This window comes from Engystomops pustulosus, chromosome 2 (genome assembly GCF_040894005.1).
Source record: "Engystomops pustulosus chromosome 2, aEngPut4.maternal, whole genome shotgun sequence".
NCBI classification, from domain to species: domain Eukaryota; kingdom Metazoa; phylum Chordata; class Amphibia; order Anura; family Leptodactylidae; genus Engystomops; species Engystomops pustulosus.
Window position 1 is genome coordinate 63,219,768 of NC_092412.1, and position 21,868 is coordinate 63,241,635.

Here is a 21,868-nt window from a genome sequence, read left to right on the forward strand (position 1 = left end):
TTGGGTTAAAAATCCTCTCAATTCCCGTACAGGAGAATGACTTGCAATCCCCACCATGGGTCAACTGAAAATGTCTCGAGGCCATAGAAATGTTAACTGCATCTGCATTTTTTGCATCCGAGAGATGTCTCCTGATGCGGTTTTTGAGGGGGCCACTAGTACAGCCGACATACTGGAGCTTGCAACTTTCGCAAGTGATTAAATAAACCACATAAGATGTGTTACAATTAATGTAACTCGCTATAGTATGTCGTTGTTCTATATGAGTAGATTGGAAACATTTTTGTGGACCCGCATGATTGCAACATATACATCGATTATGTCCGCACTTAAAAAAGCCCTTTGTCGATAACCACGTATTTTTGTGAGGGGGTAGTGAGGAGTATAAACTAGGTGATAATATGTTGCCTAGTGTTGGGGCTTTCCTGGATACGAATTTGACTTTGTTTGCCAAAGAGCCGGAGATGGTGCTATCCATGTGTAGCAATGGTAAGAATTTTTTAATAATACGTACCACATCATAATATTGTTCACTATAAGATGTTGAAAAAGTTAATGTGCCTAAAGAGTTATCTGTATTGGAAGTTGCTCTAAGACTCTTATCCTTAATGAGATCTACCCTAGGTATCTTGTCCACTATATTGGTAGCTCTATTTAACATCCATGTAGGGTAGCTTCTCCGGCTCAAGCCACTATGTATTTTCTGATTGACAATGTCAAATTCTTGAGGATTGGAGCAATTGCGCTTGAGTCGGATGAGCTCACCCACCGGGACATTTTTAATTACATGTGTCGGATGACACGACGTGGCATCCAAGATAGAATTCACTGCTGTAGGTTTGATGTATGGAGAAATATGGACAGTGTGGTTTGCTGTCAAGGAAATATCCAGAAAGTGTATGGTATGTAAATGTGAGCAAGATGTAAATTTGAGATTCATGTCATTGCTCCCCAAGTATTGAACAAATTCCCTCTCCTCAACCTCGGTCCCCTCCCATATCAAGAGCAGGTCGTCAATATAACGGCCATACCACTTGATATGGGAGAGGAACGGGTTATTAGAGGAGAAAAGAAAATTTTCCTCCCATACAGCCATGTAGATGTTGGCCATGGAGGGCGAACATTTGCCCCCCATGGCCGCACCACACCGCTGCAGGAAGAAAATACCATCAAAAGAAAAATAATTTTTCGACAGCAAGAATTCCATTGATAAATAAATGAATTCCTTCACTGAATCATCATATTTACTGTAAGAGGTCAAAAAATAAGTGAGACATTTTAAGGCAACGCTGTGAACAAGTGAGGGATACAAGCCCACAACATCACACGACAGCCATCGGTATGTCTTCTTCCATTTGAAACCATCTAATAAAGACACTACATGTTTTGTGTCTCGAATGTATCCTGGAAGAGACTTTACCAATGGTTGAAGATGATGGTCAACCCATTCGCTGAGTTTTTCCGTGAGTGACCCTATTCCAGAAACTATGGGTCTCAAGGGGGGCGGGAAAGTACCCTTATGGATTTTAGGGAGAGAATGATATATCGGTATAACCGGATTTTCAACATAAATATATTCCCCAATTTTTTCACTTATAGCCCCCATATAGATACCTTGCTGTACTAAATTTTTTAGACATGTTTGGAAAGTTTTTGTTGGGTCAGACATGAGCTCCCTGTAAACTACAGTATCACGTAACATGCATAAATTAAGTTCTCTATATAGACCTCCATCCAAAAGAACTACCGCACCACCTTTATCCGCCTGGCGGACTATTAAATCATTATTGTTTTTTAATTCTTGAATAGCTTTTCTTTGGTGGGCAGTAAGGTTACCTCTGGATGAACGTTCCCTTTTTGAGATATCCTTATTTAGTGCGACCAATTCCTGCTCGACCCGATCCTGGAACGTGTCCAAAATAGCTGGGCGCGACTGTATCGGGTAGAACGAGGAATTGCGCATCTTAAAGCTGTCATTAAGATTAACACATTCATGATTCTCAGATTCATATGATAATTGCCTGCACATTGAGATATTTACTTGGTCTTGAAAAGAATTCATAGTGTTATTCAAACACAATACATTTTTGTTAGGTATGTCCGTATCGTTAACCTGGTGTTCATATGTTACACTATCTTCATTCAAATTAGAGAAATGTTTTTTCAATGTGATGTTCCTTGCAAACTTATTTACATCCAACAATGTTTGAAACAAATTAAACGAGTGGGAGGGTGAAAAACCAAGTCCTTTGGATAGGACCGCGGTTTGTTCATCAGAGACAATGTAGCTTGACATATTTATAACGGGGTTATCCATTATTTCCCCTGCCTTAAAGGATACCGTTTTTTTATGTTTGCGTCCGGCTCTTCGTCGTTTTTTGATTGTTGTTTTTGTTTCTTCTTTTTATTCTTAGATTTATCCACCGTTGAATTTACAGAGGAATCGGAAGTATCATCAGACGTAACTCCAAACGAGGTATCTTGTTCTGTATCCGAAAAGCTTACTTTTTGCTCCTTTTTTGACTGTTTCTTGTCATTTTTATTTTTCAATATGGATTTTGTTTTTATGTTACCATTTGTTTTTTTGTTGTTTCTTTTCCAATCGTAGACACAATCCAATGCATAGTCCTGTGTGTCCCGATGGAATTTAGACTTCTTTACATCCATTATGGTTTGTTCCAATTTTTTAATATTGTCCTTGACTTTACTGTCCAAATTTTCAAATTCATTGCAAGTAACAAACTTCTGCATGTGTGATTTCATGCTTTGAATCTGTGAGCCTACAATAGCCATCTCTTTCTCCTCATAGTCTATTATTAGACGCATTAATCTAAGGGAGCATTCAGACAAGATAAAATTCCATTGTTTCAAAAACTCTGTTGAGTATATAGTAGTCGGCAATTTTTTGATGCGTAAGCCTCTTGGCACCATGTTTTTGTCAATATAGGATTTTAATGTAACAGAATCCCACCAAATCTTTAGTTCTTTGGTCAACAAATCCTCCACCTGGTGCATGCATGTTCTCAAGTTAAAAACATCGTTAGACTCAGGAGCAGCAATGTTAACATCGAATATGCTGGCGGCTCTATTCATCCTTTCATGCATATTGTGGAAGTCCGCCAAGCAACTTGCTCCATTATTGGCCTCTGTGTCCATGTTCATAAGTCAGAGCACCGTCCTTTCAGCAAGCATGACCTGAAGCATAAGATAATCCAAACAAAGTACACGAGGTATGGTCAGCTCACCTGGGACGTGTTCGACACAAGGAGGGCAGTCCCGAGCACGGCTACCTCCAGCTTCCGTGGAGCAATCAATGCAAGTCCAAAACACCGGCTCAAGGGAAAAAGCGCTTCACTCCATGTATGTAGTAAAATATAAATTCTTTATTCCAATCTTCATGATATCGTACAAAAAATGTAAAAAACAGTGGACACACAAAAAGGCACTGAGTCAAGACGAACAAGCCTACGCGTTTCGGATGAACACTACATCCTTATTCATGGCTAACAAAAACCGCAATGATCCTAGACTTATATTGTTGCTCGTTAGGTTGTCAGCTGGTGATCAGCCAATGACATTCGAGCCACATTTAACCAATACGTTCTCTAACAATTTAGGAAACAAAGCGAGTAACAATAAAACAAGAAATAATGTATTATATACAAAAAGTCTGTCAGATAAAATGAGAACATGCAATACTTTTATATTGATATACATAATTACCAGGTGGTACTATACTATTTTTTATAGCTGGCATATAACGTCTAGTCGTTTATTTAACCCCTTAGGGGTCCGGGTTTCCAAACAGAAAATCCAATAGGTCTCTCTATTGAACATTTTTTTCTTTCGGTCCCCTCCTCGTATTGGGTTAAAAATCCTCTCAATTCCCGTACAGGAGAATGACTTGCAATCCCCACCATGGGTCAACTGAAAATGTCTCGAGGCCATAGAAATGTTAACTGCATCTGCATTTTTTGCATCCGAGAGATGTCTCCTGATGCGGTTTTTGAGGGGGCCACTAGTACAGCCGACATACTGGAGCTTGCAACTTTCGCAAGTGATTAAATAAACCACATAAGATGTGTTACAATTAATGTAACTCGCTATAGTATGTCGTTGTTCTATATGAGTAGATTGGAAACATTTTTGTGGACCCGCATGATTGCAACATATACATCGATTATGTCCGCACTTAAAAAAGCCCTTTGTCGATAACCACGTATTTTTGTGAGGGGGTAGTGAGGAGTATAAACTAGGTGATAATATGTTGCCTAGTGTTGGGGCTTTCCTGGATACGAATTTGACTTTGTTTGCCAAAGAGCCGGAGATGGTGCTATCCATGTGTAGCAATGGTAAGAATTTTTTAATAATACGTACCACATCATAATATTGTTCACTATAAGATGTTGAAAAAGTTAATGTGCCTAAAGAGTTATCTGTATTGGAAGTTGCTCTAAGACTCTTATCCTTAATGAGATCTACCCTAGGTATCTTGTCCACTATATTGGTAGCTCTATTTGTATAATGATTTAATAGTCCGCCAGGCGGATAAAGGTGGTGCGGTAGTTCTTTTGGATGGAGGTCTATATAGAGAACTTAATTTATGCATGTTACGTGATACTGTAGTTTACAGGGAGCTCATGTCTGACCCAACAAAAACTTTCCAAACATGTCTAAAAAATTTAGTACAGCAAGGTATCTATATGGGGGCTATAAGTGAAAAAATTGGGGAATATATTTATGTTGAAAATCCGGTTATACCGATATATCATTCTCTCCCTAAAATCCATAAGGGTACTTTCCCGCCCCCCTTGAGACCCATAGTTTCTGGAATAGGGTCACTCACGGAAAAACTCAGCGAATGGGTTGACCATCATCTTCAACCATTGGTAAAGTCTCTTCCAGGATACATTCGAGACACAAAACATGTAGTGTCTTTATTAGATGGTTTCAAATGGAAGAAGACATACCGATGGCTGTCGTGTGATGTTGTGGGCTTGTATCCCTCACTTGTTCACAGCGTTGCCTTAAAATGTCTCACTTATTTTTTGACCTCTTACAGTAAATATGATGATTCAGTGAAGGAATTCATTTATTTATCAATGGAATTCTTGCTGTCGAAAAATTATTTTTCTTTTGATGGTATTTTCTTCCTGCAGCGGTGTGGTGCGGCCATGGGGGGCAAATGTTCGCCCTCCATGGCCAACATCTACATGGCTGTATGGGAGGAAAATTTTCTTTTCTCCTCTAATAACCCGTTCCTCTCCCATATCAAGTGGTATGGCCGTTATATTGACGACCTGCTCTTGATATGGGAGGGGACCGAGGTTGAGGAGAGGGAATTTGTTCAATACTTGGGGAGCAATGACATGAATCTCAAATTTACATCTTGCTCACATTTACATACCATACACTTTCTGGATATTTCCTTGACAGCAAACCACACTGTCCATATTTCTCCATACATCAAACCTACAGCAGTGAATTCTATCTTGGATGCCACGTCGTGTCATCCGACACATGTAATTAAAAATGTCCCGGTGGGTGAGCTCATCCGACTCAAGCGCAATTGCTCCAATCCTCAAGAATTTGACATTGTCAATCAGAAAATACATAGTGGCTTGAGCCGGAGAAGCTACCCTACATGGATGTTAAATAGAGCTACCAATATAGTGGACAAGATACCTAGGGTAGATCTCATTAAGGATAAGAGTCTTAGAGCAACTTCCAATACAGATAACTCTTTAGGCACATTAACTTTTTCAACATCTTATAGTGAACAATATTATGATGTGGTACGTATTATTAAAAAATTCTTACCATTGCTACACATGGATAGCACCATCTCCGGCTCTTTGGCAAACAAAGTCAAATTCGTATCCAGGAAAGCCCCAACACTAGGCAACATATTATCACCTAGTTTATACTCCTCACTACCCCCTCACAAAAATACGTGGTTATCGACAAAGGGCTTTTTTAAGTGCGGACATAATCGATGTATATGTTGCAATCATGCGGGTCCACAAAAATGTTTCCAATCTACTCATATAGAACAACGACATACTATAGCGAGTTACATTAATTGTAACACATCTTATGTGGTTTATTTAATCACTTGCGAAAGTTGCAAGCTCCAGTATGTCGGCTGTACTAGTGGCCCCCTCAAAAACCGCATCAGGAGACATCTCTCGGATGCAAAAAATGCAGATGCAGTTAACATTTCTATGGCCTCGAGACATTTTCAGTTGACCCATGGTGGGGATTGCAAGTCATTCTCCTGTACGGGAATTGAGAGGATTTTTAACCCAATACGAGGAGGGGACCGAAAGAAAAAAATGTTCAATAGAGAGACCTATTGGATTTTCTGTTTGGAAACTCGGACCCCTAAGGGGTTAAATAAACGACTAGACGTTATATGCCAGCTATAAAAAATAGTATAGTACCACCTGGTAATTATGTATATCAATATAAAAGTATTGCATGTTCTCATTTTATCTGACAGACTTTTTGTATATAATACATTATTTCTTGTTTTATTGTTACTCGCTTTGTTTCCTAAATTGTTAGAGAACGTATTGGTTAAATGTGGCTCGAATGTCATTGGCTGATCACCAGCTGACAACCTAACGAGCAACAATATAAGTCTAGGATCATTGCGGTTTTTGTTAGCCATGAATAAGGATGTAGTGTTCATCCGAAACGCGTAGGCTTGTTCGTCTTGACTCAGTGCCTTTTTGTGTGTCCACTGTTTTTTACATTTTTTGTACGATATCATGAAGATTGGAATAAAGAATTTATATTTTACTACATACATGGAGTGAAGCGCTTTTTCCCTTGAGCCGGTGTTTTGGACTTGCATTGATTGCTCCACGGAAGCTGGAGGTAGCCGTGCTCGGGACTGCCCTCCTTGTGTCGAACACGTCCCAGGTGAGCTGACCATACCTCGTGTACTTTGTTTGGATTAGAAAATGATGACTGTACACATACAAAGGATAAGATTTTCTGTTTTTAATGGATTGCAATTCTAAAAGTTTGTAGTTTAATCTACGACTAGTGCTGGAACCTTCTCTGTGTGCTACATACTGACTTCACGGCGGAGAAACAGGGCAGGGGAAATTTTCAAGGTACGTTTTTAATAAAAACTCCCAAAATCCTCTAATAAACTATATTAGAAAAATGTTTTGCGTCCCATACACATATAAGAAGAAAAGTGATATGAACATCATTAAATACATTATACCTGTGGCTTTTCTGAGCAATGAGCTGACAGACTTTTTCCCCTTTTCTGTCTTTTATATTTTGCCAACTTATTTTAGAGCTGTTTTTGTTATACTTGACAACAATTTTCTATAAAACTAAAATGTATTATAAAACTGTAATGGTGGATATTAGAAGAGGAATATGTCTAGCAGTTCCGTGTCTGAATGGCGTCTTATTCGCACAGAAGATTTTAGTTGTGTTTTCTAACCAGTTATAAGAATATTTGGCCACAACATAAGAATCAAATGGATATTGGAATATAAGTGAGCTCACTTATCAGTGACATTTCTTACAAAGATCAAATAATTAAAAGCTTCATATTCTTTATTTTAATCCATGGTAATAAGAAACAAAAAAGAAAAAATTCAAGTACATCACATGTATAGAGCTGACATGCTCACTGTTAAAAGGTGCGTGTGGCAGACCTACACGTTTCGGACATAACTTGGTATGTTGTCCTTAGTCATGGTCTCAACATACCAAGTTATGTCCGAAACGTGTAGGTCTGCCGCACGCACTTTTTAACAGTGAGCATGTCAGCTCTATACATGAGATGCACTTGAATTTTTTCTTTTTTTGTTTCTTATTACCACGGATTAAAATAAAGAATATGAAGCTTTTAATTATTTGATACTGGATCGAGTGCTGGATCGAATTCACTTTTTTCTGAAGCATCATACCTGGAACGGCACAGGATTTTCTACATTGAGACTCGGGCACCGTTCACACCAGCTCTGGATGTGGGATATTGGAATAGAAACATTTTGCCAGATAGGTGAGCTGAAGATCTATTTTATACATCTGTTTCTTACAAAGCCTTGTTCACTCGACAGATATTGATATCAGCACCTGAGTGAAGTTGGCCCCCCCACCTTGTTCAAATCAAACAAAATTGGTGTCAAACGTTTGTGCAGCAAAAATTTTCGTTTGTGCCACTATTGTTTTTAAGATTTTAATGAAAGTTTCCAGAGGTCATCATAGGTCAACCAGCCCCCCCCCACATTGCCCAAACCAAACAAAGCTGGTGCCAATCAATTCTGCTACATTTCTGCTGGTTTGTGCTGCTCAAATTTTTGTTTGTGCTGCTTTTGTTTTGAATATGTGAACAAAAAATGAAAGGTCAAAAGTTCAAGCAGCCCCCCCACATAAACCGAATCAAACAAAACTGGTGTCAAACATTAGTGCTACGTTTGTGCAGCAAAAATTTTTGTTTGTGCCGCTATCATTTTTAATATATTCATAATTTTTTCCAGAGGTCATCAGAGTTCATTTCTTCCAAAGTACAATGTGTTTGCTAGCTCCCCCTGGTGATCAAACCAGGGAAGTGTCACTAGGTTTGTTTTTAACCAGTTCAGCCTAAACACCTTTAACCTATGTAAACACCTGAACACACCTTAAAAATGATAGCTGCACAAATGAAAGATTTTGCTGCACAAACCAGCACAAACGTAGCACTAATGTTTGACACCAGTTTTGTTTGATTCGGTTAATGTGGGGGGGGGGGCTGCTTGAACTTTTGACCTTTCATTTTTTGTTCATTTATTCAAAACAAAAGCAGCACAAACAAAAAATTGAGCAGCACAAACGTAGCAGAATTGTTCGGCACCAGTTTGGTTTGGGCAATGTGGGGGGGGTGGGCTGGTTGACCTCTGGAAACATTTATGAATATATTAAAAATGATAGCGGCACAAATGAAAATTTCTGCTGCACAAACGTTTGACACCAATTTTGTTTGATTTGGACAAGGTGGGGGGGGCCAACTTCACTCAGGTGATATCAGCTTCTTATTTTTTTCTGCTAGCAGCATTGTCTGATTGGAGTATCCCTCAAATAGTTTGTGTGAACATCCCCCTGAGGGGTATTGAGGGCACATCACCAATATCAGATCACTGGGTTCTGACATTCAAGTAACATTCATAGTAAAATATTATATATACAAGAAGCTTTGGTAATATATTACTATTCTGCTTTCTCATTTGCTGAGTGGTATATTTCCTAATAGAGATGCAAATGTGAATGTATCAGATTTTTTATTCAGGAGACTGAAAACAGCAACTTTGGCAGTTTATGACAGCACAAGATAAGAAATAAATCATCAATCAGCAATGATTTTGTTAGAAAAATGTTTAATTTTTAACAAAAGAATAAAAATATCCCTAAAAAACGCTTTATAGTAGGAATTTTGGCAATTTCTAAACATATAAAACTATAGAAAGTGAAGAACATCTCCATGTGTATAACTAGTGAGGGCAAACCAAGAAAGAAAATATAAATCGTGAGGTTACCCAAAGCTAAACTGAACTTTAATTTTTCTAAGGCATGGTGAAAAAGGGGAGCAGTTTTCTCATTGGCTGCGCTGGGCATTGATTGGTTTTCAATGGTGGTCAGCCAATCAGATGCCTGAGCTTGGCGTTCAGCTCCCTCTCCTTGGCGAGCAGCTCACCGCTGTGCTTTTTATAGGCCTCAAACTCTCTCTTCATTTGGGCCAAGTCCTTTTCACTCTGTGCCAGACTTGCATTCAGCTGCACTACTCGGGCATCTGCGTCTACAGCAGATACGTCTCTCTGATAGCGCTCCTCTGCCTCTCGCCGCTCTTTCTCCGCACTCTGTAGGCGCTGACTCATGTCCGCAGCTTCTTTTTGTCGCTCTTGTAGAGAACGGCCACGCTCCATGCACAAGTTGAGGAGCTCTTGCTTTTCCTTATTTAATTCAGCCATCTTCCTTTCAGCTTCTTTTTGCGCATTATTCTGCATTTGTTCTATGTGGCGTAACTTCTCTTGTAACTGGTGACACGTCTCCTCTGAAAGCTGAAAGTCAGAAGTTGCAGACAAATAAGTGCCAAGGGATTTTTACTCTGAATAGTATATTAAGATCTTACTAGGATCCTCTAATGGATGTGTATATACAATGTCACAGTCAGCCCACAATGTGAGAAGGAGGAAGAGAGGGGCCACAATGTGAGAAGGAGGAAGAGAGGGGCCACAATGTGAGGAGGAGGAAGAGAGGGGCCACAATGTGAGAAGGAGGAAGAGAGGGGCCACAATGTGAGAAGGAGGAAGAGAGGGGCCACAATGTGAGGAGGAGGAAGAGAGGGGCCACAATGTGAGGAGGAGGAAGAGAGGGGCCACAATGTGAGAAGGAGGAAGAGAGGGGCCACAATGTGAGGAGGAGGAAGAGAGGGTCCACAATGTGAGGAGGAGGAAGAGAGGGTCCACAATGTGAGGAGGAGGAAGAGAGGGTCCACAATGTGAGGAGGAGGAAGAGAGGGTCCACAATGTGAGGAGGAGGAAGAGAGGGTCCACAATGTGAGGAGGAGGAAGAGAGGGTCCACAATGTGAGGAGGAGGAAGAGAGGGGCCACAATGTGAGGAGGAGGAAGAGAGGGGCCACAATGTAAGAAGGAGGAAGAGAGGGTCCACAATGTGAGGAGGAGGAAGAGAGGGTCCACAATGTGAGAAGGAGGAAGAGAGGGTCCACAATGTGAGGAGGAGGAAGAGAGGGTCCACAATGTGAGGAGGAGGAAGAGAGGGTCCACAATGTGAGGAGGAGGAAGAGAGGGGTCACAATGTAAGAAGGAGGAAGAGAGGGGCCACAATGTGAGGAGGAGGAAGAGAGGGGTCACAATGTAAGAAGGAGGAAGAGAGGGGCCACAATGTGAGGAGGAGGAAGAGAGGGTCCACAATGTGAGGAGGAGGAAGAGAGGGTCCACAATGTGAGGAGGAGGAAGAGAGGGGCCACAATGTGAGGAGGAGGAAGAGAGGGGCCACAATGTGAGGAGGAGGAAGAGAGGGGCCACAATGTGAGGAGGAGGAAGAGAGGGGCCACAATGTGAGGAGGAGGAAGAGAGGGGCCACAATGTGAGGAGGAGGAAGAGAGGGGCCACAATGTGAGGAGGAGGAAGAGAGGGGCCACAATGTGAGGAGGAGGAAGAGAGGGGTCATAATGTAAGAAGGAGGAAGAAAGGGGCCACAATGTGAGGAGGAGGAAGAGAGGGGCCACAATGTGAGGAGGAGGAAGAGAGGGGCCACAATGTGAGGAGGAGGAAGAGAGGGGCCACAATTTGAGGAGGAGGAAGAGAGGGGCCACAATGTGAGGAGGAGGAAGAGAGGGGCCACAATGTGAGGAGGAGGAAGAGAGGGGCCACAATGTGAGGAGGAGGAAGAGAGGGGCCACAATGTGAGGAGGAGGAAGAGAGGGGCCACAATGTGAGGAGGAGGAAGAGAGGGGCCACAATGTGAGGAGGAGGAAGAGAGGGGCCACAATGAGAGGAGGAGGAAGAGAGGGGCCACAATGTGAGGAGGAGGAAGAGAGGGGCCACAATGAGAGGAGGAGGAAGAGAGGGGCCACAATGTGAGGAGGAGGAAGACAGGGGCCACAATGTGAGGAGGAGGAAGAGAGGGGCCACAATGTAAGAAGGAGGAAGAGAGGGGCCACAATGTGAGGAGGAGGAAGAGAGGGGCCACAATGTTAGGAGGAGGAAGAGAGGGGCCACAATGTGAGGAGGAGGAAGAGAGGGGCCACAATGTGAGGAGGAGGAAGAGAGGGGCCACAATGAGAGGAGGAGGAAGAGAGGGGCCACAATGTGAGGAGGAGGAAGAGAGGGGCCACAATGAGAGGAGGAGGAAGAGAGGGGCCACAATGTGAGGAGGAGGAAGAGAGGGGCCACAATGTGAGGAGGAGGAAGAGAGGGGCCACAATGTGAGGAGGAGGAAGAGAGGGGCCACAATGTGAGAAGGAGGAAGAGAGGGGCCACAATGTGAGAAGGAGGAAGAGAGGGGACACAATGTAAGAAGGAAGAAAGGGGCCACAATGTGAGGAGGAAGAGAAGGGCCCAAATGTGAGGGGAGTAGGAGTATAGAAAGCTAGGGCATCATAAGTGTGTAGAGGTGTAACTAATAGAGCTCATTAAGTGGGGTACCAAAAGTAGAGGGAGTCACAGTAAGAACAGAAATGGAGAATAAAATTAAGTGGACACAACGAGGCACACTTACTAAGGGCCGTGCACAAGTTTCCTATCGGTGCAAACTGCTTGCACGCATATTAAAGAAGTGTCTGCATCACATTTGATGCATGTGACCGTTTTGTGGCACCGCTGCACTATGCTTTACGCAAATTTCTGCACTGAAGGGGAGCGTTGCGGTGTTCAGTTGGACCGTGCACCAGATTTAACATACAAAGTCCGACTGAAGTGTGTCGCACACCCCATGCTAAACGTGCACAAAAAAAACCTGGTGCACTCTATCGGAGCAGGGCAGGGGGCACCGGATTTATGTAGAACATGCGCCAATAATCCTGAATGTGGCGCACTATGCTCTATACACAGGCAAACTGCACATAGTACAGACTGCACTGTTTTTAGTAAATGTGCCCCAACATTTTTTCACGTCACACTGTCCCCCCTTTTGTCCAAAGAAAGGTAACACATTCATATTTGGGATATGAAATATATATAAAATAATAACCCCTTCTTTGTATCAGCAGTAAGTGAAGCCTAGAGTCAGAGGGGTACTGAAGCCTGATCGAGGGATCACGGTATGTAGGACAATGCTTTATACTGCAGGAATAGAAGCAGCAAGGTGGAAGGAGACTGTAAACCACAACAATGCATTATGGGGAGACTCCCACCAAGTGTAAAATCTCTGGTCCCCCTACTTTCTCTAATGTTAGGTTCTGCTCAGTGGGTTTAGAAAGTGCTGAGTATGTATGGATCTGCACAGTAAAATTTGCCATCAACCGTTCCCACAAATTACTTTTTTCTTTACAGGTAAAGGCTGCCATAAGACAGTCCCATAGACCTCTCCTCTTTACTCTCTTGGAGACCTGGACTTTTATGACATTTTCTGATAGATGTGCGTCTCTCCATTGTGAGACTTTGGCAATCAAATGCTCCCTCCTCCAGGGGAAAATGGGTAACAGACTTACATAATATTATGTGGATGGAGGAGCTCACAGCCTCAGAATACAAGGTACAACTTTATTACAAATTTGGGGCTGGAGATACAATTTTGAACCTCCCGCAGTATGGACAGCTGGGTCACTTGAGCCACTGAACGCTTGGTCATCTACTACTGACCGAACCGCGCGTTTCACTCGCCCCCTTCACTTCTTTCCTTCCTGGGTGTCCTCCTCCTTCCGTACCCCTTACGTGTGCCCTCCTCCTCCCCTTTACTTGTGTGCCTACCTTCCCTTCTACTCTTCCCTACCCCTTGTGTTCCCTCTTTCCTTTCATGTGTGCCCTCCACCGTCCTTACCACTTATGTGTTCCCTCCACCATCCTTACCCCTTCCCTCGTCCTTCCGCACCTCTTACATGTGACAGAACCACACGCTGGTTTCTACGTTTTTTTCCCACCCCCTTCAATCCTTTCCTTCCTGGGTGTCCTCTTCCTCTACCCCTTCCATGTGTGCCCTCCTCCTTCCCCACCTCTTACACGTGTGCCCTCCTCCTTCCCCACCCCTTCCATGTGTGCCCTCCACCTTCCCTACCCCTTACATGTGTACCCTCCTTACTCACCCGTTACATGTGTGTCTCCCTTCCATGTGTGCCCTCCTCTGTCCTTGCCCCTTACCTGTTCCCTCCTCCTTCCCTACCCCTTACATGTGTGCCTCCCTTCTTCCCTATCCCTTACATGTGTGCCTCCCTTCTTCCCTATCCCTTACATGTGTGCCCTCTTCTGTCCTTACCCCTTACATGTTCCCTCCTCCTTCCCTACCCTTTACATGTGTGCCCCCCTTCTTCCCTACCCCTTACATGTGTGCCCTCTTCCTTCCCTACCCCTTACATGTGTGCTCTCCTCCTTCCCTACCCCTTACATGTGCACCCTCCTTCCCTACCCCTTACATGTGTGCCTCCCTTCTTCCCTACCCCTTGCATGTGTGCTCTCCTCCTTCCCTACCCCTTGCATGTACACCCTCCTTCCCTACCCCTTACATGTATACTCTCCTTCCCTACCCCTTACATGTATACTCTCCTTCCCTACCCCTTACATGTGCACCCTCCTTCCCTACCCCTTACATGTGTGCCTCCCTTCTTCCCTACCCCTTGCATGTGTGCTCTCCTCCTTCCCTACCCCTTACATGTACACCCTCCTTCCCTACCCCTTACATGTATACTCTCCTTCCCCACCCCTTACATGGGTGCCCTCCATCCCTAGTACTGTGAGGAATCACCCGCCTCTGGATGTATAGCCCAAGTTTAATACATAAAAACATTTCATGCATATGAAGGTTTCCATTCACTGACATTAAACACATGTTTAAATAATTGCATTAAATAATTGCATAACCCAAGACCCATTTGACAAATTGTCAAATATTATCCCTAAGAATTGGTAACAATATCCTTCCCTCCGGATTACTAAGCCATTGCACCATCTAGAAATCACACGACAAGCTAAGATGATAATTGCTGGTGGCAGAAGACGGAAAAAATAATTTGCTTGTTATTTCCAGTCGGATGCACAGTGATCCCGGTAACACGCATCCTCAGCCTCCAATCCATATCTACTACTGCAGCCATCTACATATGTCAAAGCAGGGCACATGCCTCAGTGTTCATTTACAGGTAGAAAGGGGTAAGTTTAGGCCAGCGATACAGCACAGTGAAATTGGTCGACACAAGGCTTATAGTTATAGTGCCGATCCGTTAAAATAATGGCTATTAAGAGAAGAGTACAGTTAGTGACATAAACGCTGGTAAGTGTTGTGTATTGCTTACATTTTCTGTATCATGGCCCCATTACCTGTGTAGTGATCATTCTCTGCTCACCGTCTGCCTTGTTCTAAGTATTATATGCATTTTTCCCACAGTCTTTGGGGAAGGGCTGTGTAGTCTACGAAGATTTTTTTTGTCCAGGCATTATCAGGAGCCAAAGTCTTCCTAATGTTGGTTTTGGGGTACAAAAAGTTTCCCCCCCCTTTTTTGGTGTACAAACTGTACTATGTGCCTGTGTAGTGTGCAGGGTGCGCCAGGATTCAGGATTTCTGGCGCCCGTTCTTCATGAATTTGGTGCTCCCTGCACTGCTCCGACAGAATGCACACATTTTTTTTTTGGTGCACCTATACCATGGGGTGTGCGACACTTCTGTTGAACTTTGGATGATAAATCAGGCGCACAGTCCGAATGAGCAACAGAACGTCCACTTTACTGCAGAAATTTGTGTCGCATGAAGAAAACTACAGTCGCGCCACAAAACAGCCACGTGCTAATATGGCTAGTAATGTAATGTACAGCTAGTAAGTGGCATATATAACTATATATAACTAGTAAGTGACAAGTGATGTGCAGGATGCATGGTTAGTCAACAACATGTACAGCTAGTTAGTTATTAACCCCTTCCAGGTCTGTGTCCGATATATCGGACGCTGAATGCAGTGACTTAGCGCTTAGCGTCCGATATATCCGACGCAGAGCCGTTGCCGGTTCAGCTCAAGATCTGAGCCGAACCGGCATCAGGAAACATGGGGTGCCGGCTGTAACATATAGCCGGCACCCCAGTGTAACCCCCGCGGTCGGAGTGGGCTCCGATCACGGGTGTTTAACCCGTTAAATGCCACTGTCAGTGCAACCGCGGCATTTAATTTGGCTTTGGGGGGTCTTTTCCCCACGATCGCTCCCCCCCCCCCCCCCGAGCCGTTTTCGGGGGCCCCAATCATTGCTATAGCTATAGAGTTGCCTGTAAGAACTGCATGTGCATAGGCTGACACTGCTAATACCCTGCAATACATCAGTATTGCAGAGTATTATCATGAACAAATGAACAAGCAATCAGATGATTGCTTGTCCATGTCCCATGGTGAAAATAGTAAATAAGTTAAAAAAAAGGTTATTTAATAAACAATAAAGTAAGAAATCAATAAAAATGCCCATAAGCCACATAACATATAAAGAGATATATAACTCTAAAAAAAAGTCTAAATCATAACACAAACCCCACATATATAGTATCCCTGCGTCCGTAACAACCCGTAGAATAACAGTAAATAATTATTGAACCCGTACAATGAACGCCCTTAAATAAACTGTTATAAACCCTCCAAACATTATGATTTTTATTTATTCAATCACACAAAAAATGCAATAAAAAGTGATAAAAAAAACATACGTACTCCAGAATGATACTGTTGCAAAGTACAACATCTCCCACAAAAAACAAGCCATCAACCAGCTCCGTAGCCAAAAAAGTAACAATGTTATGCCACTTGGAAGACGGCGATGCAAAAATTATGGATTTTTCCCACATTAGGGTTTTATTTGACAAATTTAGTAAAACGTAAGAAAAAGAATATTCATGTCTGGTATCCCCGTAATCGTATCGTCCCATAGAATAAAGATAACAGGATTATTAGGCTAAATTGTGAACGTCAAAATAAATTATCCAGACATTTCAAAAATTATGAAAATGTAAAGTAGACTCATGGGAAATTTTATTCAGTAACTTATTTAGTTGGTAAATCGATCTGCCTGAAAACGCCGTGATTTTGAATTTGGAAAATGGCAAATTTTTCAAGAAATTCATCATTTTTTCTTTTTTTTTTTAAATAAACGCAAAACCTATCAGCCAAAATTTACCACTAAAATGAAGTACAAAAACAATCTCAGAATCATTTAGATAAGTAACAGTGTTGAAAAGTTATAACCATATAAAGCGACGCAAGTCAGAATCCAAAAAATGGGGCTGAGCCTTATGCTATAAAATGGCTGCATCCTTAAGGGGTTAAGTGGCAAATATGACTAGTATTGACATGTACGGTAAGTAAGTGACATGTACCACTGGTTCGTGACTTGTATGGCTTTTAAGTGATGTGTACAGATATTAAATGACTTGTAAGGCTAGTTAGTAATGTGTATGGAAAGTAAGGGAAATGGACAACTAGTAAGTGAAATGTATATGGCTATTTCATGGAATATACAGCTACTAAGTGACGTGTACGGCTACTAAGTGACCTGTAGAGCTAGTAATTGAGGTGCCCAGCTAGTAAGTGAGGTGCCCAGCTAGTAAGTGAGGTGCCCAGCTAGTAAGTGAGGTGCCCAGCTACTAAGTGACGTGTAGAGCTAGTAAGTGACGAGTAGAGCTAGTAAGTGACCTGTAGAGCTGGTAAGTGACCTGTAGAGCTACTAAGTGACGCGTAGGGCTACTAAGTGACGTGTAGGGCTACTAAGTGACCTGTAGAGCTAGTAAGAGAGGTGCCCAGCTAGTAAGAGAGGTGCCCAGCTAGTAAGTGAGGAGCCCAGCTAGTAAGTGAGGAGCCCAGCTAGTAAGTGAGGAGCCCAGCTAGTAAGAGAGGTGCCCAGCTACTAAGTGACGTGCCCAGCTACTAAGTGACGTGCCCAGCTACTAAGTGACGTGCCCAGCTACTAAGTGACGTGCCCAGCTACTAAGTGACGTGCCCAGCTACTAAGTGACGTGCCCAGCTACTAAGTGAAGTGCCCAGCTACTAAGTGACCTGTAGAGCTAGTAAGTGAGGTGCCCAGCTAGTAAGTGACCTGTAGAGCTAGTAAGTGAGGTGCCCAGCTAGTAAGTGAGGTGCCCAGCTAGTAAGTGAGGTGCCCAGCTAGTAAGTGAGGTGCCCAGCCAGTAAGAGAGGTGCCCAGCCAGTAAGAGAGGTGCCCAGCTAGTAAGAAAGGTGCCCAGCTAGTAAGAGAGGTGCCCAGCTAGTCAGAGAGGTGCCCAGCTAATCAGAGAGGTGCCCAGCTACTAAGTGACCTGTAGAGCTAGTAAGAGAGGTGCCCAGCTAGTAAGAGAGGTGCCCAGCTACTAAGTGACCTGTAGAGCTAGTAAGTGAGGAGCCCAGCTAGTAAGTGAGGAGCCCAGCTAGTAAGTGAGGAGCCCAGCTAGTAAGTGAGGAGCCCAGCTAGTAAGAGAGGTGCCCAGCTAGTAAGTGACCTGTAGAGCTAGTAAGTGAGGAGCCCAGCTAGTAAGTGAGGAGCCCAGCTAGTAAGTGAGGAGCCCAGCTAGTAAGAGAGGTGCCCAGCTAGTAAGTGACCTGTAGAGCTAGTAAGTGAGGTGCCCAGCTAGTAAGTGAGGTGCCCAGCTAGTAAGTGAGGTGCCCAGCTAGTAAGTGAGGTGCCCAGCCAGTAAGTGAGGTGCCCAGCCAGTAAGAGGTGCCCAGCTACTAAGTGACGTGCCCAGCTACTAAGTGATGTGCCCAGCTACTAAGTGACCTGTAGAGCTAGTAAGTGAGGTGCCCAGCTACTAAGTGACCTGTAGAGCTAGTAAGTGAGGTGCCCAGCTAGTAAGTGAGGTGCCCAGCTAGTAAGTGAGGTGCCCAGCTAGTAAGTGAGGTGCCCAGCCAGTAAGTGAGGTGCCCAGCCAGTAAGAGAGGTGCCCAGCCAGTAAGAGAGGTGCCCAGCTAGTAAGAAAGGTGCCCAGCTACTAAGTGACCTGTAGAGCTAGTAAGTGAGGTGCCCAGCTACTAAGTGAGGTGCCCAGCTACTAAGTGAGGTGCCCAGCTACTAAGTGAGGTGCCCAGCTACTAAGTGAGGTGCCCAGCTAGTAAGTGAGGTGCCCAGCTAGTATGAGAGGTGCCCAGCTAGTATGAGAGGTGCCCAGCTAGTATGAGAGGTGCCCAGCTAGTATGAGAGGTGCCCAGCTACTAAGTGACCTGTAGAGCTAGTAAGTGACCTGTAGAGCTAATATGTGAGGGGCCCAGCTAGTAAGTGAGGGGCCCAGCTAGTAAGTGAGGGGCCCAGCTAGTAAGTGAGGGGCCCAGCTAGTAAGTGAGGGGCCCAGCTAGTAAGTGAGGGGCCCAGCTAGTAAGTGAGGGGCCCAGCTAGTAAGTGAGGGGCCCAGCTAGTAAGTGAGGGGCCCAGCTAGTAAGTGAGGGGCCCAGCTAGTATGAGAGGTGCCCAGCTAGTATGAGAGGTGCCCAGCTAGTATGAGAGGTGCCCAGCTACTAAGTGACCTGTAGAGCTAGTAAGTGACCTGTAGAGCTAGTAAGTGAGGGGCCCAGCTAGTAAGTGAGGGGCCCAGCTAGTAAGTGAGGGGCCCAGCTAGTAAGTGAGGGGCCCAGCTAGTAAGTGAGGGGCCCAGCTAGTAAGAGAGCTGCCCAGCTAGTAAGAGAGCTGCCCAGCTAGTAAGAGAGGTGCCCAGCCAGTAAGAGAGGTGCCCAGCCAGTAAGAGAGGTGCCCAGCCAGTAAGAGAGGTGCCCAGCTAGTAAGAGAGGTGCCCAGCTACTAAGTGACCTGTAGAGCTAGTAAGTGATGGGCCCAGCTAGTAAGTGAGGGGCCTAGCTAGAAAGAGAGGTGCCCAGCTAGTAAGAGAGGTGCCCAGCTAGTAAGAGAGGTGCCCAGCTAGTAAGTGACGTGCCCAGCTACTAAGTGACGTGCCCAGCTACTAAGTGACGTGCCCAGCTACTAAGTGACGTGCCCAGCTACTAAGTGACGTGCCCAGCTACTAAGTGACCTGTAGAGCTAGTAAGTGAGGGGCCCAGCTAGTAAGTGAGGGGCCCAGCTAGTAAGAGAGGTGCCCAGCTAGTAAGAGAGGTGCCCAGCTACTAAGTGACGTGCCCAACTACTAAGTGACGTGCCCAGCTATTAAGTGACCTGTAGAGCTAGTAAGAGAGGTGCCCAGCTAGTAAGAGAGGTGCCCAGCTAGTAAGAGAGGTGCCCAGCTAGTAAGAGAGGTGCCCAACTAGTAAGAGGTGCCCAACTACTAAGTGAGGTGCCCAGCTAGTAAGTGAGGTGCCCAGCTAGTAAGTGAGGTGCCCAGCTAGTAAGTGAGGTGCCCAGCTAGTAAGTGACCTGTAGAGCTAGTAAGTGACCTGTAGAGCTAGTAAGTGACCTGTAGAGCTAGTAAGTGAGGTGCCCAGCTAGTAAGAGAGGTGCCCAGCTAGTAAGAGAGGTGCCCAATTAGTAAGCGAGGTGCCCAACTAGTAAGAGGTGCCCAGCTAGTAAGTGACGTGTAGAGCTAGTAAGTGACGTGCCCAGCTAGTAAGTGACGTGTAGAGCTAGTCAGTGAGGTGCCCAGCTAGTAAGTGACGTGTAGAGCTAGTAAGTGACGTGCCCAGCTATTAAGTGACGTGCCCAGCTATTAAGTGACGTGCCCAGCTAGTAAGTGACGTGCCCAGCTAGTAAGTGACGTGCCCAGCTATTAAGTGACGTGCCCAGCTAGTAAGTGACCTGTAGAGCTAGTAAGTGACCTGTAGAGCTAGTAAGTGAGATGTAGAGCTAGTAAGTGAGATGTAGAGCTAGTAAGTGAGATGTAGAGCTAGTAAGTGACCTGTAGAGCTAGTAAGTGACGTGTAGAGCTAGTAAGTGACGTGTAGAGCTAGTAAGTGACGTGTAGAGCTAGTAAGTGACGTGTAGGGCTAGTAAGTGAGATGTAGAGCTAGTAAGTGAGGTGTAAAGTTAGCTAGTGACGTCAATCATAGGCGGAGGAGAGCGGCCCCCCGGGTGTGACTCGCCTGCAGTCTCCGGGTGAGTGCGCTGATCTCCCCGGTGCTGCTCTGGATGTGTCCCCGGAGCTCGGCCACCTGCCCCCGTAGTTCTTCTGCTTCCGCCCGCCGCTCCCTTTCCCGGGCACAGGCCGCCTCCAGCTGCTCCCTCTCCCGGGCACAGGCCGCCTCCAGCTGCTCCCGCAGGTCCCGCAGCTCCGGGTCCGTGCCCTCCCGCATCCGCTGCCTCTCCGCCCGCAGCTCCTCGTTCTGCCGCTTGTACTCGTCCTTGAAGCGGATCATGTCCTGGTGGTTGGCGGCCAGGAGCCCGAACCTGTCTTCTAGCTGCTGCCCCCGGCGCCGCTCCGCCTGCAGCTGCCCCTCCAGCTCCCGCTTGTCCGTCTCCAGGCCCTGGCAGCGGAGCAGGGAGTCGTCCGCCCGCCGCTTCAGCAGGCAGATGAGCTGAGACTGCTCGTCCAGCCGGGAGCGCAGCATCGCCAGCTCCGTGCTCTCATCCCACACCGGGGAGCCGACACTCTGCACCGAGACATCGCCCGGAGCGTCCCCGGCCTCCCCCGGCATCCTGCCCGCCGCAACGGCACCAGCGCAGCCCGGGCGCGTCTCCACGATCACCGCGTGCCTGGTTGTCAGGGGCGGGGCCAAACCTATAGGAACCAAAACACATTGCAACCGCATGCGATCATATTGTCACATATCAACTTCTGCTCCGTCTCCAGGCCCGGAGCGCTTCCTGGCATCAATGTAGGCAGAGGGCCAGACTGTAAGGTGTTTCCCCCCTTATATACTCAGGATATCACAATGTCCACACACTGGGAGAGGGTGCGGGGGCAACATCTAATTCACTGAAGTGATTAAGTCAAAAAGGTATTCTAGGAATTTTTGGAAAAGTCTCTGTGACTTCTGTCCAGGTTCAGTAGATGATGATAGGAAGTACTGGCATGACATGGGGCACTTTTCCATTGAAGGTCATTGGTTGGCCCAATATGCAAAGTTTTCCAGGATGGGATAAGGAAAAACACGCCTATTAGCTACCTTGTATAGCAGCTCCCTTGATATCAAGCATGACCTACAAGAAGCCTTATGACATGATGCGGGATTAAGCCAAACCAGTATATCTATTCTAGAAGGAACAGACTCCAAACTATAGACACAACTGCTTCTACCTGGTTAGGTCTCATCAGTACAGCTTAGGGAACTGGTTTGGTGAGCGAGAG

The 21,868-nt window shown here is 45.1% G+C and overlaps 1 protein-coding gene across 1 annotated transcript; it reads right to left on the reverse strand.

Moving 5' to 3' along the window:
- Nucleotides 1-9,369: 9,369 nt before the first annotated feature.
- On the reverse strand, nucleotides 9,370-21,412 carry CCDC89 (coiled-coil domain containing 89). The gene is made up of 2 exons (XM_072134925.1): nucleotides 20,664-21,412; nucleotides 9,370-10,067 (listed from the first exon to the last, which is right to left on the reverse strand). The coding sequence occupies exons 1-2, from the start codon at nucleotides 21,327-21,329 to the stop codon at nucleotides 9,645-9,647; spliced, it is 1,089 nt and encodes a 362-aa protein (XP_071991026.1). The 5' UTR covers nucleotides 21,330-21,412; the 3' UTR covers nucleotides 9,370-9,644.
- Nucleotides 21,413-21,868: the final 456 nt, after the last annotated feature.

Excerpts from the sequence above, each read along its gene's own strand:
- CCDC89 (XM_072134925.1), bottom strand. The coding sequence starts at position 21,329 with ATGCGGTTGCAATGTGTTTTGGTTCCTATAGGTTTGGCCCCGCCCCTG. Across the intron at positions 10,068-20,663 it reads CACTCACCCGGAGACTGCAG|CTTTCAGAGGAGACGTGTCA; the intron begins GCGAGTCACACC and ends TCTGACTTTCAG.